The sequence below is a fragment of the Astatotilapia calliptera genome, chromosome 1, assembly GCF_964374335.1.
Source record: "Astatotilapia calliptera chromosome 1, fAstCal68.1, whole genome shotgun sequence".
Taxonomy (NCBI): domain Eukaryota; kingdom Metazoa; phylum Chordata; class Actinopteri; order Cichliformes; family Cichlidae; genus Astatotilapia; species Astatotilapia calliptera.
In genome coordinates, this window is record NC_137422.1 from 32,224,897 (window position 1) to 32,244,487 (window position 19,591).

The window sequence follows — 19,591 nt, forward strand, 5'->3', positions numbered from 1 at the left end:
AAACTCGAGCCTCTGTTGAAACATCCGGTGCAGGCTGCTGTAAAATAAATGATGCTGTTAGCTGCAGTCTCGCAGGTGAAATGTGCTGCTGCTACAATTATTCTAATGCCAGCATGCCAGAATGCTAGTGCTACCAAATGCTGCTGTCAACCCAGGGGTTTAATTAGTTTGGCACGTGTGCCACTTATAATCACCTGCCATTACCAGTTCTGGCTGCATCTGCTTACACGTCTGTCAGTGGCGTGCAGGCTGTATATGTGTGTGTATAGGTCTGTGGCTGGGTTCATAAGGATATATTTTGGCAACAGAAAACAGGCCTGAACGGTTGCTGTACTTGTACGGGCTCTTTATAATGTCTATATTTTAATATACAGACATAAGGAGGAGACAGATAACTAAAAAATACAGGAGTCCTTTCTTTCAAGTGTATATTAAAAGGCTTTCTAGAGTATCTGTCAACTACAGCGAGGACAATTTTATTAGTGGTACAGACTTGTCAGTAGGCCATCTGTACACATACATTGTGAAAACAGAAGGGAGCAAGGCTTGGTAGTGTCAAACTGCATTGTGAATAGAGCTACACCTCAGGCTGAATACATCACATTGTGATTTCATGAGAGCTGGAAGAGGAGGAAGAAGAAAAAAACTTCAGGGCAGCGAGTGAATCTCGACCCAAAACAGGAGAAATGGAAGTTAAAAGTGAATCGTTCACTCCCCCTGGCGTAGCAGTGGCTACCTCTAGGGCTGGAGGAGGAGGAGGAGGAACAGGAGGAGAAGAGGAGCCCTGTGGCTCCCACAGTCATGTGACTACTGAGCACAGTATCTGAAGGATGGACCCCAGGCTGTGTACTTAACAGCTCATGAGTGTGTGCGTGAATGTGTATACACATGGTTTCACACATTTGTGTGTAATGTATGTCTTTGTGCAGCAGAGCACATACACAGATTCCCACTGACTCAGTTCTTGAGAATCACCTATGCCTGCTACAATACAATAGCTCTAACTATCCCTATTATTTTCAGAAAGTTCCCATTTAGCACTAAACCAAGGCTTTAATATTGTGCCCCCTCAAAAACATCTGTTGGGGACTTGTGTGGCTACACTAATTACAAATATCTCCAGTAATCCGCAGCTGATAAGAGAGCCATTACTCCACAAGACATTTATCACTATGGGATTGATGACCCATTTCAGAAGCTGCCTTTGTACAGGGAAGTGAAATCGCTGATATCCCTTTTATCCAACATCACTGCTGAAGCCTTCCATTCGTCAGGAGGCAAGCTAGTTAGAATTGTAATTAACAGCTATGGACTTTGGCCCTAATAGAATTTTTGCAGGAAACTGCAGATTGACATAGGCGGGGATGGAGGGGATTGTACAGTGTTTTTCTTTTCTTTTCTTACTAATTGCCACTTTGAGACGCTGTCTGTCGAGAGAGAGGCGCTCTATGCTGCGTAAAGAAAGCGTCAAAGCAGCACAGCTTCCCATTTTCCAGAAGCATGATTTATGTACACTTGTAGATATGTAAGCACGATTTATGTACACGTGTAGATACGTAAGCACGTGCATTTAGCCATGTGCTTTCACAAATACACAAACACAATTACATAGGTCAAACACAAAATGCACATCTCTAATCGAATTCACAAGTTACAGGTTTATTCTGAATCTTTTCATTCAAGCATGCATAGTGGCTTGCACACCCACCCACCTAGACATGCAAAAAAGTGGAGCAGCAGATGATCACAGTAGGTAAGGACTAAAGGTCTGGCCACCTGCCGGCCACGTCCCGTCTTTGTAGCAGTAATGAACACAGACAGCTTGGGGACGGCCCTCCTAGCTTGTCCCCCCTTCTAGCCTCCCTGCTTCAGGGCAAAGCTGGGGGCCCTGGGGTGACAGAAACGCCAGAGATGTTCCACTCACTGACAGGTAGGTCCTACCTGGCCAACCTGCTGTACACATTTGCCACGCAACACACACACAAACACAGGGACAAAGACGTGCATGCATTAGTGCCATATATATATGTGCACGTTGTAACTGCTCACACGTGGTAATGTTCCTATGCATATGCACAAACTGAAGAACACACCAACACACATACACACACACACACACAAGCTGACCCGGTGTAATTCCTCCAGCACACGGCTAGTGACAGGAGCAGCTGCGGCCGCTACGGCAGACAGATGAAATTTTCATAACTATCTCCTCCAACTTCCATCCTCACCTTCAGGATAATTTATGACCTGCCTGCCAGCCTTGAAGAGACAATATGCTTGCTATGAAATGAAGTGTTCCAGCAGTGTAGGTTATAATTAACAGAGAAGGGGAGAAAGATGTGTGTATAAGGAGTGGGAGGGCTGGAGGGCTCCCCAGGTGGGGTGGTTATGGTAGATGGGATCAGGGAAAAAGGGAAAGGATGGAGCATGTGGCGTGCACACATGTAAAATCTACATATGTGTGTATTTAAATACCGCATACATTGCTGCAGTTAGCTCTGTGACTCCAGCATTAAACAGCAGCACAAAAGTAATTAACCTCCCAAAAAAAAGTGCCTGTAATAAACAAAATCCAAAACACAATGAAATCTTAGAAGCATCTGTTAAACAGATTGTCTCTGTGTTAAATGAGGCCTCCACATCCCATTATTCTTTATCATGGTTCCCAGTGGTACAGTTTCAACTAACATATTGATTTAAATAAAACTGGTTCGTACAGAGGGCCAAATAAGCACCTTCACAGTACTCAAAAACAAACTCGATTTAGAGCAGATACACAGTAAAAACTGTGATTTCTGTGAGCACAACTTCCATCTTCTCATAACGTTATGTTCTCAATGTTTGTTTCACATGCATGCCACACATCCTCACCCAATCATGCTCTATCAGCTCTATGGGATGTTGGGTTTGACCAGAAAGAATGTCCTGGTTTTCCTGACTACCAGTAAAACAGGCCCAAAACTACCCCACCCCTTACCACACTGTCTATTCCAAACACAAATCTTGTTTCCATATTAAAAAGGCAGCTTTTAATGGGCAGCTGTCTGTGCAACAAGTGTGTTTAAATGGCTGTGGGACTTTTAATGACATTTTCAACTCTCTCTTTCCCGCTTTCTATGCCGCATTTCTTTGCCAAGTTCTTACTGTGAAAGGCATAATTATGAAAATACTGTTTTCATTTGTGAATCAAGTCAAGGATAAGCAGAGGAATTTAACAAAAGAGAGTATGAGTGCGATACTGACTGCTGCTGATGTGAGCCTTCTGTTCCCACAGCAAACCACAGAATGAGTGAAAGCATGTACCTTAACAACTAATTACTAACTCGCATGAGAAACAGGCAGCATAGAGATAAGTGCATATTTACATGGGTAAAATTTGTTTATGCCGTAAGTAGAAGGTAAATAAATACAATCACCTGTCATCTCGTTCAAAACAAATTAATGCAAGAATAAGGCATACTCTGATGTACTTTCTAGCCTGGGAGCAAACTAAGATGGGAGGACGATTACTACGGAAACAGCAGCTGTGAGGTTCTGCTGAGGTCAGGACATGTCATGCATAACTGACTGATTGCTTAACAGGGGTGGGTGCATGAGAGAAGAACTCATAATTTACAATCAAGCGCACACAAACACACACCTCACAAACACCCAGGCCGCAGACAATCTCGCTGCACGAACGTAACTGGTCTAAGGGACCACACAGACATGTTTTAGATAAAGACAGACAAATTAGATGACAGAGTCTTAGGCAAACCACTGCGCTTGCGCTAATTACAGGCTGGCCGGCGATAAAAGAGGCAGATGACATGTCCTTATTTGTTTTCTCCCTCAGTGCCCAGAATAAAGTAAACACAGCGATGTAGATGACGGCAAAAGTAGGTGGTACAAAGAAAAAGGCACACAGACAAAGGTACAGAACACGGCTGCGGGTTGGGAGTTCAGCCCACCACACACAGGTGTTTACCCACCACTGCAGGAGAGAAACCCTTAGGGTAAGGAGATACAAGTATGCACCCAGCAAAACTACTGGCTTGTAACACGTGCCAAGGAAAACAAACTGGGCCAGCCCTGTCTGTTCTGTTTGCAAAACAGGACCACTGTTGTGAGAGTGATGAAGATGTAAATGTGGGGCTGTTGTCTGGGAGATCTGATTAACCTGTCACCTCGAGTTGCAACTTACATCACGCAGGCACAGTTGACAACATGCCCAGATTGACCTGCCCCAAACCAGACCACTGGTTTAATGCCAGTACAAACATCACCACCGCACCGCTAATTAAACCTATTTATTTAAGATCTGATGCCACCTTCTCTGCACTGCACCCTACAATCTCTGTTTTCCAAAATCATGCACATCATAGACATGTGGCTGTGAAGTCAAATGAAAAAGTCATGTAATGACAAATTTTTTAGAACAATAACACATGGACACATGGCAGATTTGATAGATTGATGGGAACTTGTGTCTGTAAACACTTGAGTGAGTTATCTATGTCATGAGCAATCCCAGTGTGGTGCCACCACTTCTAAAACTTTTAGTAGACCTGTTTGTCTTTATCATGGACACGATACTGACAATCTTTCCAACTCCCATCTGGTACAGAGGGACCTCCATTGTCTCCGAGCTCCCTCTCTTGCCCCAGCACGGGAATCAGGGCGGGGTCTGTCAGAGACAACACAAAAGAAATGTCACCACTCTGAGAATGAAGTGCCAGCCGAGGAAGGTCTCTCTCCTTTCTCTGTCACTATGCATCTCTACAGGGGTGCAACTGGTAGCTGACAAGACTGTTGGGGTCATCCCTGGCTGGGCACAGCTTCAACTTCAGCTCTCTAGCCCCTGCTGGCCCTGAGTGACCCGTGGGTTTGATGACAGACTGGACCTTTTGTGTAGAAGCGGCCTGTCCAGGTGAGGACAACAGTGGATGACAATGGCAGGAAACATAAAGCCGATAGAGGCTGGGAGACAACCCTACGGGGTCATGGGTCAAACTGGACAGCTGAGTGATGAGTGCAGCTGTGAACACGTGGACCTCCTTCTCTGCCCTTTTAACTCTGCTTGCCATGTCAGCTGATGTTTCCTTTGTCTTAGGATAAAGACCTCACTAACTTTCAGCACACTGGAGAAAAGTAGTAAACACAGACAACAGATGTATTACGCCACAAATTCTGATTGTACAGCTATGACAATGACATCCATCCCAACCTGTACAGTGTTATAAGCTCCTTTTCAAGAGGTCACTAGAATACAATTACAACAGGACACTTGTCAAAAATTATTTTTAAACTGTGAATTAGTTTATTTTTGAACTAAGGTAGAAACTAAATATAAAGAATGTTACTAAACATACAAGAAACTAGATATTATCTAACTTTAACATAAAAAATCTATTGTTTAAAAGAGAGAAAACCTAGTTGTACGCATTTATTTATGTAGTCCATTATCACAGCAAGCTTTGCAGTGTAAGATAGTGTATGTCCGTCATTGCTTATTCTCATTTGGTATGAATCCAAAATGCTGCTAATTTGCAGCAGTTTCAAGGATTCAGTAACAAATTTGTTCAGTCTTTGTTGTCCTCCATTCTATAATCCGAGGAGAACAGCAACTGTAGCATAAATAAAGAGGCCTATTTTAAACCTTGTAATGTATTACCACCCCAGTGCCTCCAAACTACACCCTGTTCACACATCCTGAGCTGTCCAACTGTTTCCAGTGCCAAAGGTCAATGACTGCCTACTCTCCTACTGGCCCACACTCAGAGATGGGAAGACAGGGTTGCCAAGTCAGGCACAAACCCTGCTTTGGATCATAAACACCTCCGTCTGTCTACCCTCCTCTTTTCTACTCCACAGAGGTGAGTTAGGTTTTCACTCTGTTAATCTTTCACTTCAGGCCTTCTCGCTTTTACATTGGCCCACTGGAGAACATAGAAGGGGAATGAAAGAGGGGTAGTAAAGGATAAGAATGGATAAAAGAGCAGGAAGAAAAAGCCATAGAGAGGGCCAGATGGGCACCTTCACAGTCCATTTATCAAACCCAATGTGGCCCTCCCCTCCCCTCCCTACTGCTCTCATGTCCTAAACCCCCATGTAATTCTGTAATGATTTTCATTATCATATAATGACCTTACAAAGCCTACAGCAGTTTGCATGGTCAGTACAAAACTCGCAGCTGTTCCCTTCAGTATTTGCTTGCTGGCTGTGACAAAGCTTTTTGTTGTTGTTATTTTTTCTAATGCCCAGAGCAGTGACCTCTAGGTTTTGCAAGGTCAGCATGAGGTCACCTCATCCAGGATATTCAACAGTAGCCACACTGTAAGCACACAGACTGAAGACAGCGTCTAAAAATGCATAATGAGCATTGACAGCAAGATAAAACAAAACAATTCTCTAAATATACTGCAGAAGACTGCAGGCTGAAGAATTTTCTGTGTATGTACTTCCAGTGTGGATCCTTCATTACCTTTGTTAAACCAAAAACCTTCCTGGTGCCACTGGGATGTGCCATTTTCTATCCTAATGGAGCTGCTCCCTAGAGGTTGCGTCTTGCTCTTCAATCTGCACTTCCTGTGTGGCATACTGAACTGCTCTGCTGCGGCACAGTCACCCACCCATATAATAATCCATCTATTTCCAGGGTACTCACGGGGCATTTACCAAAGGGACATGGAGGGCAGCATCTATCAAAGAATTCACCATGTGCATCAGGAAAACCCAGTTACCAGAAAAGCTCATAAGAATAAAAAAGCTCTCATAACTTCGTTGGCTCAGAGTGAATGAATGGACTGCTTCCACTAGCACGGTGAGAGCAGGCATCACTCACTCTGAGTGCCTATAAGTCAATGGTGAAGAACCACTGGTCACCGGCTCCAATTCCTCTTTCTTTCCTTCTTGCTTGTACTAAAAATGGCTCGCAGGCAGACAATGGCAGCTGGTAGGCCGAAGTTCCACAGCAAAGAATGCTACTTTAACTGGTGTTTTAGAAACAAAAGTCAGTGAGAAACTTAATCAATCAGCGCTGCTTGTTTATGTTTATGGGCCTCTAGCAAAAGTCATCAATCATGCTTTTTTTTTGTTCCTTTTTCCATTATATTTTTGCAAGTATTATATGCTGAATGGAAACCATGGAAACAAAAGGCAGTGTTATGATGAAAGCTTGCCTGTTGAATATTGTGTGGAAACCTAATTAGAACGCTAAATATAAAAAAGCAACAAAATGAATCAGCAAATTAATTTTAGTCCTATTTTAGTGAATGCTTTTATGAAAATAAATGATGGTTTGAATACATCTGACTGGAGTGCACTACAATTCCCTCACTCTGCGTCTTCTGTAATAAAGTGCTTCTTTAATTCAAAATAACGACTTTGCCTCTTAGTAGTATGCATGAAGAAATTAAAACTTTTTCATGCTCAACAAAGTCGAACAATCCCTGACCCTCATCAAATTGCTTATCAGTACCAGTACTTCCCACTTAACATTGCGCATAGCTATGTGTTTAGTTTTGTGAAAATGCTATCTGTTGACAGCCACTTGACAGCATGACCCCTGGCTTTTCTGTAAGAGAGGGTGGTGTAGTTTAGGGATAGACATAGAATGTGTGTAAGGGGAAGAAGAGGTATCAGGAGCAGCTGGAGTTCAAACATATTGTGTGGGACATGTGCCTTCCACCAAAACTAATCTAATCAGTCTTTCACTGCTGATAGAGTAAACGTCTGTCTGCTCTGCCGGCAAGGGCTGAGCATTTCCTGTCCCAGCCAGTGATGCTGGTTGTCAGCATCTTAGGGTGGGCTGAGCAAAATGTAGGGTCAGACATTGTTAGCTGGTGGTAACATCACATTGTGGGTGGTGCGGGAGAACTGCGATGGTAGGGGACAGTTCTGATGTTCACTTGAGGGTGGGGGTGGCGAGATGGTTTCTAGCTTTCAGCACATGCCGCTGGAATGCACTATCAGAGCAGGCCCTACATCAGAGTTGTGAGGCACTGGGCGTTGACACAGCAAAGCAAGGTGTGTGGAAACAGCCTGTTTACAAGACTCATCTGGATGGGACAAATCTAAGGGTCAACTAGAGGGGACAATGCAAAACATAGAACAGAAGAATAGAGTGCCTTAGAAATATGAGGGCGTAAGCACAACAGGAATTTAACATGAAGTTTTCAAAAGAAAATGGATTTGTAGCCTTTGAATTATCTTCCTGCCGCTTTGCTTTCACTAAGGTTTAGTGAAATGTCTATTCTCACATATGGGTTCTTGTCCGCATGTAACTCTGAGGTCAAAACTATTGAAAGAGACAATAAAGAGTATAGCAAATGTGAATGTAGTGGTCATGTGTATATGTAGTGTTTGTATGTGTCCGTGTATGTGCTGGCGGAGAGAGTAAATGGCTAAAACTAACAGCTAAAACAACACTGGTGCATGTGTGAGGCCCTTCTTTATCTGAATGGATAACCGACGTTCTAACCCCTGTGCTCTCCTTCTTTATCTGGAGGGAAGGAAGTGATTGGGCCTATCCAAGACACATGTGTCATTGTGATAACTGTGATAACCGCCAGGCCCGAGGACCTCAAACCAACACCAACCACACCATTGCATATCTCTGGAATTCACACCGATTCACTGAAAATGAATGATCAATGCACATTGAAGCAATGTAGGCCTGATGTGTCACCTTTTGCAACTTGTTTTTATTTTGTTTGATGATGTGATCACAGTTAATAAATCTCTTAACTGAGAACTAGATATTGACACATTTTACTACTGCAACAACACTACACGAGCTATAATAATAGCTCTGGGTTTGCAAGTGAAATGAGGTGAAATGAGATATTATCTTTGCTTTCTGCCTTGGTTTGTGTAATCTTGAGGAAATCACAGCAACATGCATGCATTACTTATATTTGATCAAATCAGTTTAGAAAATTAATAAACGTTATTATTGGAGTGTGATGGCATTTCCATTTAAAATAGGGACTCATAACTGATAGACTACATATCAACAGATGTTTGTTTTTTTTGAAGATCAATGGAAGTAACAAAGTTGGTGGTATATTGTGTTACCTGTCTCTCCATGTCTGTCTTTGCTGGTGTCTGTCTGTCAAAGCAGACAGCAGGATCTCTGCCATCTCCCTCCTTCCTTCTTCTGCTTGGTCTTCCTCCTCCACTGCAGCCAGGAAAAGCATAGTCTGGATAAAAAAACAGCAGCAGAAGTGGAAATAGGCGGTTCAAAATAGAACTGAATGGAAATATGTGAAATACCAGTAGAAATGGGAAAACTTCAGTAGAAAGTGGACAGGTAGAGAAGCACCATTAAAAAGTGCTTTAAATAACAGTGGTTGTTTAAACCCCACTACAGTGATTTACTCTATTAAATTCTACCCTAAATACTAAACAGAAAACTTGCAAAATTGGGTAGAAAGACCTGAAGTGAATCCTGGCGTGCTTGTGCTTCTATCCTTAGTTTAGAAATTGCACAGCTCTGAGCCAAGACTCAATTATACCATCCCTAGGATGACAGCATGCAGTAAGTCTAGTATAAAGTCAGTTTCACATCAGAGGATGGGCAAATTACACCCAATATTAGAGTGTGAGTCAATTAATCACGTCCTGCACAGCACAGTGTAATGTGTGAGTATCCCCCTGTTGAACATGAATTACAGGCTGGCTTAAAGTGTGACGTGGCACATCAGTGATAATCGGAGACATCCCTGCAAACCTTCGCCTCCAAGTCCTCCGCAGCCTCTAAGCTGGTTGAGAAGGAGTCAAATGAAAAAGGATCTGGCAGCCCAAATTAAATGCAGTGCTGTCAGCCACACTCAAATCCCTCTTTCCCCTCACCGTCTCCCTCTTCTTCTCTACCCTTCACAGACTCTCTCCCTCTCTGAATATCCTTAAATGTCTCCCCCCTCCTTTGCCAAGCCTCTGAGAAGTGATGGATCTGTAACTCTGACTGACTCTGACGCCTTGTTAAGAACAGTCTCTTCCTGTCACATCCACCAGTCAAGCACGTTCATTTCTTCCCATTAACAGTCACTCGCTTCCCCAGTCATCCAACCTTCTTTTCAAAAAACCCACTATGTAAGGGAACCTTCATTTCTTCCCCTCACCCTGTTTTTTAATCCCTTTCTGACAATACACCTGTCTGTCTTAATTCATGTGAAGATACGTTTGATTGTCTCTCTGTGTGTGCGTTTCCAAAGGAGAGCAGTAATATGCTTACTTTCTCTACAGCACACAGGACAGGTGTCAAAACATGTGGTGGTGTGTGACTGATTATACCTGACTCAGAGGAGACACCAAAGATTAAGGTGACCAGGAGGAGGCAGGGCCGGCTGTACTCCCTATGGAAACTGTGCCTTTCAGTTTGGATCAAACCCTGTCCTCCTGGGATGAGTGACAGGCTAAGAAAGTGCCAGAAAGTGTATTCAGACTGTATCACCATCTCAGCTGGTAGACATCACATTGCCATGCTGACCGTGTAGCACAACGCTGAAGAGAAGTGATTCACAGTTGATCTGAAACTTGCTCTAAGGTGCTTCTAAGCTTGCTTCAACTCTTCCCAAAGCTGACTTTGGATCAAAATGAATAACAGGGAAAGACTGCACATCCATCCATCCTTTTCTGCTTCCAACTGCCAGGGGTTGGAGCTTTCATAGGGCCACAGGCAGGGTACACCCTGGACAAGTCCAGCCTATCGTAGCCACATTATTTTCAAAATGCTAAATTATGTTGCATACACTTTACTCAAGTGAATCTTTGTTTTTTTCACCCAACTCAATAATTCCACTAAACACTACCTAAACAACCTCTGCTTTTGTTGGGGTGTGTATATATTTATGAGTGTGTATCGAAAGCTTCTATTTGTTCTCTACAAATTTTTGTGAGTACAGTGTAGATTTTTGTGAGTAGAGGTGTCCCTCTTATAATTTAAATCTGTGTTAGCAAGTCTCTTCCCCACAAAAATCGGTGAATGTCTGTTTGCACGGATAACTTTGTGCATGTATGATCTAGTGTTTAGAAGACCCAGTGCTGAGAGAGGCCTTCAGGTTTAGCCCCAGGCTGATCCCCGGGCCATTTAGACACCCTGCTGGTTGTTTACTGGTCAAGCCCAACCTCAGTCAGACTCAGCCAGATCACAGTCCTTTATCTCTGGGTCTGTGTTAGGACTAATCAGCCCCCTCTTTTCTTGTATTTACCCTTCGATGACAGTAGCTGTCCTCAGTCTACACCTCTCTCAACCTGACGCTGACCACAGATGTCCCCCTGACCCAGGCCACATTACAAGGTGAATGAGAGGACAAGACGTTCCTTGGTACTCTTTTCATTGGTCCCCAGACCCCATATTCAACCCTGTCTATTTTACTAAAGTTAGGCATAAACATTTCCGGGCCTGTGCAGAGGTGGGGAAGATAAACAAACATGCAGCCAAGCTGAGGTGATATTTTGGTTAGTGGAGAGCTAGAGTGATGATAGTGTTCCAAGCGAAGGCTGGCTGGTGGGCAGCCTGGGGCAGCTCACTAACACCTCGAGCCAGGACTGTATCTTAACACCAACAAGCATCTGTCTAGTCTATCACATAAGGGCATGTCACTCATTCAACATAGAATAATACAATAGGAAGATTGTTGCTGCACATAGAGCAATATGATTTAGATCCTTTATAATGCAACAGAGGAGCTGTGAGTGGTCACATAAGAGCTAAGAAGCTGAAAGGCAAGAAGGTTAAAAAAAAAAAAAAGATGCATGCACAACTGAAAGTTTGCACTCCATAAACCAGACCTACTAGCTGACCACCAGAGTGTCAGAGAAACTCTTAACACCCAATGAAAATGCCTTAGCTGACTTTATCCCAGGACTTTCCGGGTACTCCAAGTACTCTTAAGCTCACTGGCACTCTCTTTTAGGGAACCTTTCATGTCTGCAGGCCACAAATGCTTCAATTCCAAAATGAGCTCCCTTATTAACTTGTTTAAAAGACAGAGGTGAATTCTAGACGAGAACACCATCTAGATGATGACTAGATACCTAAAATAGGAAGGAGGTAAACAAACTCACAAGTAACACTAAACATTCCAGAAATTTGGCTGGTGGCTGGTGTTAATTTGCCACAATAGTGCCTCCCAGCCTAACTGCACCTCTGTCATACTGGCAACCTCCCCATAGGTCTCCTTGCCACTAGCATGTGTAATAGCCCAGCAAAAAGCCAGCAGACTCCCCAGTGTTTCTGTTTGCCAACATCTCACTGTGCCCATATGGAGGCAAGAATGGAGATAACTAGTAATCCTACTGGTTGTGACTGTTAAGCCATCACTGTGGACTTTAAACAAGATCCGGTCTCTATTACATAGTATTTCTATCATTTCAAAGGGTTTTTTATTGAGTGACTCATATTTGAATACTCCATGTGAAAATTAGGAAAATAATGAAAAAATAAAGGCCTGGGTTTGAATCCAACACCTGGCTGGTGGAGTTTGCATGTTCCTACTGTTGGTATTCCGGGTTCTCTCCGGGTACAAGATTAGGCTAGGTTATTGTCAATTCTAAATTGGCCATAGGTATTAATAACACTAAATTTGATAAAAGGAAGAGTATGGCTGGGTGAAAAAAATTTATATTTTTGTTGATAATTAACAGAAAGTGGTGGAACTCTTGCAAAGCTAAATGTTTCTGTTCAACAGGACAATGAGTCAGAGGTCTGCTAGTTTGAATTCTGAAAACGACTGACTTACAAGTGATAATAGTGCCGAGGGAATATACTTGAGAAACATACTAATATTGTATAAATGACAAAGATCTACCTTTTCAGACACACACAACAACAAGAAAGTTTAAAGTCAAAATTCATAATATAAATGTTGCTATATGCCAACATTTCTCCTTCTCGCGGCTGTATGTTACGTGTTCTCTTCTGTTCTCTCTCATTTGTCTTCTTTCAGATATTGTCCCCTTCCCTTGTTCATAAAAAGGTGTTTCTTTTTTTATTGTCAGTTTCTCTTGCAAGCACTCACATCACTTTGACGCAAGTTATTTTAAAAAATGCATTAACATCAACGGCTCACACAAGCACACACACGCACACACAAAACCACACACTTCCTTTTCTCTCAGCTGTTTAATTTTTACTGTCCCCTTCCCACACCAAATCCAGCATAGCACTCCCGTTGCATGGTTAACACATTAGCAAATATATCAGGTTTTAAGATTTAACCCTTTTCTCCACATCTCCAGACACTCCATGGACTTTTGTGACAGTTTAAGTTCAGCTGCTCTGACACCTGATTTCATAGGCCCTAGCAATGAGAGTATGACAGACCCTTAGCTGCTTTCATCTCCCTCCTTACTCTAATACAAGAAACCAATATCACTTTGACCGCTGGTGGAAAAAGGCATTGAGCACCTTGCTCACAGGAATGGATAGTTTCTGGTCTCAGATGTAAACAACTGGGAAGCTGTGATCCTGGTAGGGCTCGCTCCAGTCTGGACAAGGGATCTGTGTATGTTTGCTGCATGCCACCAGCGAGTTACTTTGCACTGGAGGGGACTCTGCACCGGTGGAAAAATTATATTAGCCAAGGAAGAAATAAGCCCAGACCACATTCACTTTCCTGTGACATCACATTCAAAGTCATAAAAACTGTGTGTGTGCGTTAGTATGTGTGTGTATGTTTTTTTTTCCTTGCTTTGTGCCTACCATCACACGATTACAGATGGCTCAAAATTGAGGCATACCTGAAATGAAATTTACTCAGTTTCCATTACATAAGATTGGTTGATAGGGTGTGTGTGTGTGTGTGTGTGTGTGTGTGTGTGTGTGTGTGTGTGTGTGTGTGTGTGTGTGTGTGTGTTCGTGCGCGCTTGTGTGAGAGTGAGAGAGAAGAATGAAGGGTGTCAACACTGTTGATCGGGGTTGCTAGTGAATAAAATGAGAAATGCTTTATGAAAATGTTCACTCAAGAAAAATTTAAGGAAATCTTTATTTTGTATATTTATGTCTTTTTAAATCATCTGAGCAACGGTTAACAGTTTATACAATTGAAACATTCACACTGGCGGATTTCAAGGCTTTAAATTTACTCCCAATAAATTATTTTAAATCCTTTTGCAGACCTATAACAATAAAAAGACTGATATATTGCACCTTTTGTTTTCTATACAGTACACATTATGACTACTGCAATTTATTTTCTATGCCAAGATCTCTAAAACATTCAATTGAAACCTTAACAAGATTTATTTTTTTGATAAAACAAGATATTTCCCGCTTTGTGTGTGTGTTCTCGCAATCTCCGTGGTGACAGAAACCTAGGCCTTTCTGCCAGATTGACCTTTGCAAGGTCGCAGCTACCATCAATTATAGCAGCCAGTAAAATGGGGTTTGCTACACACAGCAGATTATATGGAGTGTAAAACATTAGAAAAATGTGTCTGAAACATCAGAGTAGCATGTCTGAAGTGACAAAGGGTGAGTGGGAATAGAGACAGTCCCAAAAAGGGAAGACCCCTGACAAGTGGTTTTGTTTGAAGGCATTGTGACACAGTCAAGTGGGCAGGGATGCTTTCTATGGGCCCACGGCAGTCCATCTTATGGACAGAATACAAGCAGGATGGAAGGACATATGCTTTGCACAGGGTCAAATGAAGCAGAACTCTCGGGCTTTTGTGGTGATCTCTTTTGGTGGCAAGAAGAAAAGCAAATCTGTTGTCAAGTTGTAGCCCAATGGGCCCACAAATATCACATAAAAATTCACCGGCCTGTTTTTTTGGGGGTTTTTTTGCAAGGCTTTTGTCTTTGACCCATGGTAAGGAGTGTCCGTCCAGTTGGCCTTAATGGCTAAACCACATAGTTCTTAGTCTGAATGAGCTCTCCAGCACACTGTGGCAGGGGCTACACACGCACTTGTGAAAACAGCACACCGGCCTGGCTAGAACGCATAATCCATCCATCACAAGAAAGCTTTGAGAGGCGCTTTGACTAATTCAGGACAATGAAGACAGAGCTGGACAGAGATATTTGCGATGAGCGTGACACTCAAGCACCTTCTGTTCTGTTGAAACCCCCTTTCTCTCTTTCAGTATATGAAAGCTGAGTCTAGATTCTAGCTAGATAGCAGATTGTGATCGGCACCTCACTCTCCTGCCAGTAAAAAGCTTTTTGCTGACTGGGGCCAAAGCCAGCCTTTCTAAGCCCTGAAGTAACAGCGTTACACACAGCACCATACTTCAAGTCTTCAAAAATGCTAAACCAATAAAAAGGATTTCCATCCATCTAAACATGCTCACATAGAAGAATTTTGTTTGAGAGGGGGGATATGCCTGCAGGGGCTGAAATGTTCTGCTAACAAAGTTTTGATTGAGTAAGAGAAGTCTGAACACTAGTGATTCTTCAGTTTCTGAATCTGCCTGACAGGGCTTCTTATATGTCCAGTCTGACATCAAATTTGAATTACTGATAGATGTACAGTGAAACAATGACTGTATCTTAAGTAGAACAGATTAAGATCTGCAAAATTATAGGCCATAAAATACAATTTAAGTGTTAGGTCTGTATAGTATCAGCCATGAAGGAAAGTTAGTTTTACACATGCCAGTTTTGTTTTTTGTTTTTCAACGTAATGGGTAATCAATAAATTCACTTTTGCATCACTGTCTGTAAATAACCTGTCTGTCTGTATTCTGCTTCATTCATATACACAAGAGTGGTACTGCACATGCCTTACACAATTCTATACATACCACATGGCGATACAGTAATCGTAAATGCCAAACACATAGCGCAGCGACATATAAGTAGATTATGGACATGCATACTCTATAAGATTCTGTCTACTTCAAGCTGGCAGGGAAGTCAAAGACACCGTTGGAGCTTTTACATTCAACAATTTATGTTCAATAAAGCACCTATGCTCTTAAAAACTGTGGACTACACTGATATCATCTAATTAAGTAAAGGGAATTAAAAATGCACCTATCGTGTTCCTAATTATTGCCATGAATCGCAAATTGTATTCAGATATCAAAAGGCAGTCAAGTTCAAACTTCTTTTTTATGACATTTGTGTTTGCTTTTTGGTTGTATTTTTGGTTTAATCTTTCAACAAAGTGGCCCTCGCTGATCAGCGGCCAACCATTATTGCACATGTTGTGTGTTGAACCTTTTGATCAGCCCCAGAGGACTTTTTTAAAACAATCTGTTCTTTCAAATGCATTGCCATCAACTGGCAGCAGTGAAAAGGGAAAAAAAAATAAAATACAGACTGGATCTAATATGTGTTTTTTCTGATTATCGCTATGGTCATTTATAGCTAAAGAAGTCATTTTAAAACTGCCAAACTTCTACAATGTTTAAATTGCGCTATTATTTTTCGTTTTGGAAAATGAATATGCAAAAATTACTTCTAATATGCATTTTAAAAAAATACATTCTAAACATGCTTAATTTTCTTTTTTTGCATATTTAGTATATCTTCCCTCCCATTGTGTTATGCGTGTATGTGTGATTACTCCTCACCCAGGGAGGCTGATTAGAGTGGCTAAAGGGTGTTTATGAGACAGTTAGCCGGGAGGAGATGCCACCCTGCCGCTCTCACCCAAATAAAAGAGCCATTTATTACATCCAACATGACCCTCTCATTACACACAAATAGGAATTAATGAGTGCTATATCGGGCACTCCCAGCAGAGCGAGGCAGGGCCCACTAAAGGACTAGCTTTAATTACACTGTCCTACATCTCACCCATTTAACACCACCCATCAGATCACTCTATCTGCACTGCAAGGGTAGCAGGTAGCAGGGTGGAAGATTAGTGTTACCTAAGAGGACGGCCAATGAATGTAAAACAGGATCTATAGTTAAATCACATTTTAAAAAAAAGCTACCTGTTACCACCAGTACACTTTTAGGCTGTTTAATACAAAAACACAGATCTCAGGTTTTCTCTACTAGGATATCCTCTTCATACTGAACATGGCAGTTTTGAAAGGTGCACAGTAAAGCACTTCCCAAAATGCTCCCAGGACTTACGTGGCCTTTTCCAGTTTCCAGCATCAGCTTTTCATTTCTCTGATTTACTTTAACTCACAGATCCTGATACCAACTTCACTGTTTACCTTTATAACTTTCTTCCTCAGATATCAGGAAAAGTCACAACCACCCTGTCTTATTTTTCCCCCTTGTTCCACTTCCCTAAACCACCTCCATCTTCACTCCCCCCCCCCAAAAAAAAATTATACAATTATCATCCACAATCTTTTCCCATCTTTTCTCCTTTTCTTTGCGTTTCTTCAAGCGAATCAGGCAATTTTACAGCATCTTCCCACCAGAATCATATCATTCTCTCCACCCTCTCCACACATATTGTTTTTAAACAGGACTGTGTATTTTAAAACCCAGATTGCTGCTCCAAACATGATGGCTGCTCCAGTGATTTTGAAGAATTAGCGAGGTACCAAGGTATTAAATACTTGTTATTTTCCTGTAGTAGTTGCGCACTTAAACAAAGGAAGTGATCATGGATTAAATTTCCACCACCTCTGATCCTTTACATTTAAGCTTGCTTTGGAGATGAAAAAAAAACTGTTATCTGAAACTTTTTAAATTTATTGCATGAACAGTGTATATCAGCTTAATTCCGTAGTTTTTGACCCCGCTTTTGTGTCATAATAACAAATAACAGACTGCTATGTCATAACCTAAAGACTTTAGTTTCCATTTTTGTTCTTAGTTAGGGTCTTAGGGGATTTTTTTTCCATTGTTCACATTGAGGATCCATAGTTGGGGTGGGCCGTTTTCATTTTCATTAATTGGTTTCATTTATTGTTTCACAATGTGTGGGCGATATAAAGCCCCCCGAGACTCTGATTAGAGACTGTACAAATAAATGTGAAATGAATTTGAGCTGACGTGTAGATAAACAATAATAAGGATATCAACCACATGACCTGATGAGGATCTAGATTCAGATTTAAATGATTTTATTAAAAGTGTGTGCACAAAGTTCAGAGTATGAGAACTCTATTTTTGTTCTCTGCGGCTTACAGAGCTCGGCGCCACATTGCAATATGCATACTGCTATTTCTGAGTGCGGCGAAGATTGTACAAGCTGTCTTCATATATTCAATATTCAAAAAGATTAATATTTTCCTAAAACGACATAAATTGAACAATTTTTTTTCTTTGCTTTTTACAAATCAGAGTGTTTTCTTCTGTTTGTGCCAATATCTTTTACTAAACCATTTTGACATGATTGCCTGCAAGAGTAAACAATTACACCTGGATCAAAGTGCAATAATTTTATGTCAGGTGCTAGTTAGTAGTGATGTCTATAACAGATTGGGGGTTTCAGTGAGATGCCCTGAAATCTCTTTCATCTTTTTAAACTTTCTTTCCCATCAAGGCACTTTTCAACAAATACTCAGTCCCTCGCTGCATCTCTCCCTCGCCCTCTCTCTCGCTCTGTTGGTATGACACATGAAGCTGGGCCCTGCAGCCAACCCCAGCGTCCGCACAGAATGCGATTAAGCTGAGCAGTGATTAATCTGGGCTGCCCCATAATTCCTCTTTACCACTTTAATGGATGTTATCTCCCCTCCTCTGAAGGCTTATCTTGCTGATCAGGGCCAAGGATGAAGAGAGGAAGAGGAGGGGGTGGCTATGAGTAGAAGGAGAGAAATCAAACCAAATCCATACAGAGGTAAGTAAATGAATAAGAAAGTAAATAAATAAGTAAATAAATAAATGTGGGGATTGAGGGAGCTGCTAAGCGGATAAGGCAGATCAGTCTCTGTAAAGTGCTCATTTGTTTTCTAAGAAGACGAGACAAGCCGCCTTCAGAGCCCACTGATACAGTAAAAACACTGTCAACACCACAATTCACAGACAAACAAAAATAAATTATCCAAACTGCTGTCAATAAAACTCTCCATCCCCGCATTGTAAAGATGGGGCGTGCACAATACTGTTGCTGACAGTCAACGGTACAATGACCAAAAAAAAAAGCCATTGTTTCATGTGCAGCTTCCACATTGTCACGTACAAGTCCTTGTAATAAATTCCAATTTTAGTCATCCACATTCCTGAAGCAAGTTTACTCAGGTCAGCTTTATGAAGGAAAAGGCAACACCTCTTCCCACCTCAAGAAGACTACAATGAGCTATCTATATCCTATTTTGGGGAAATAATTACGCATATAAATGAGGACTCATAATCACTTTAAACTGGAATTCATCAAACAGTGAGCTGCATTCAGATTTGGTTCGCTGTCACACACTAATATGTTGTGAAACACTATGAACTTTGACAACAAGATTGCAGCTCCATGCAGACATTTTACCACACCTGTGTGTTTGCCACTTTTATTCTTCTACATAACATTAAAAAAATATCTGAATATTGCATTACATAATAGCAACTTTGAAATATATTCAGGAATAAAAAATGAAAAACTGTAGCAATAGTCGCCATTTCGGATATCACCACAAAGCTTTTTAAAAACTTTTCTAAATGGACACCGGCGTATTTTTAAGTATGTGTGTATATCAATGCCTGTCCTAGTGTTTTTTGTCCTTCAGTGTCTGTGTTCAAGTATATAAATGC

The 19,591-nt window shown here is 41.6% G+C and overlaps 1 protein-coding gene across 4 annotated transcripts in view; it reads right to left on the minus strand.

Annotated features, from left to right (window-relative positions):
* The window catches only part of fto (FTO alpha-ketoglutarate dependent dioxygenase), a 114,262-nt gene that overhangs the window by 52,769 nt on the left and 41,902 nt on the right, over positions 1 to 19,591 (minus strand). For 2 of the 4 annotated variants that reach the window (XM_080299962.1, XM_026173569.2), the window contains exon 8: positions 9,061 to 9,185. In XM_080299962.1, coding sequence (XP_080156088.1) covers positions 9,061 to 9,185 — 125 coding nt within the window. Of the gene's footprint in view, positions 1 to 1,334; positions 1,954 to 4,277; positions 4,670 to 9,060; positions 9,186 to 19,591 lie in introns of those variants that run through there. The other 2 variants (XM_080299963.1, XM_026173578.2) reach the window with 2 other exon arrangements.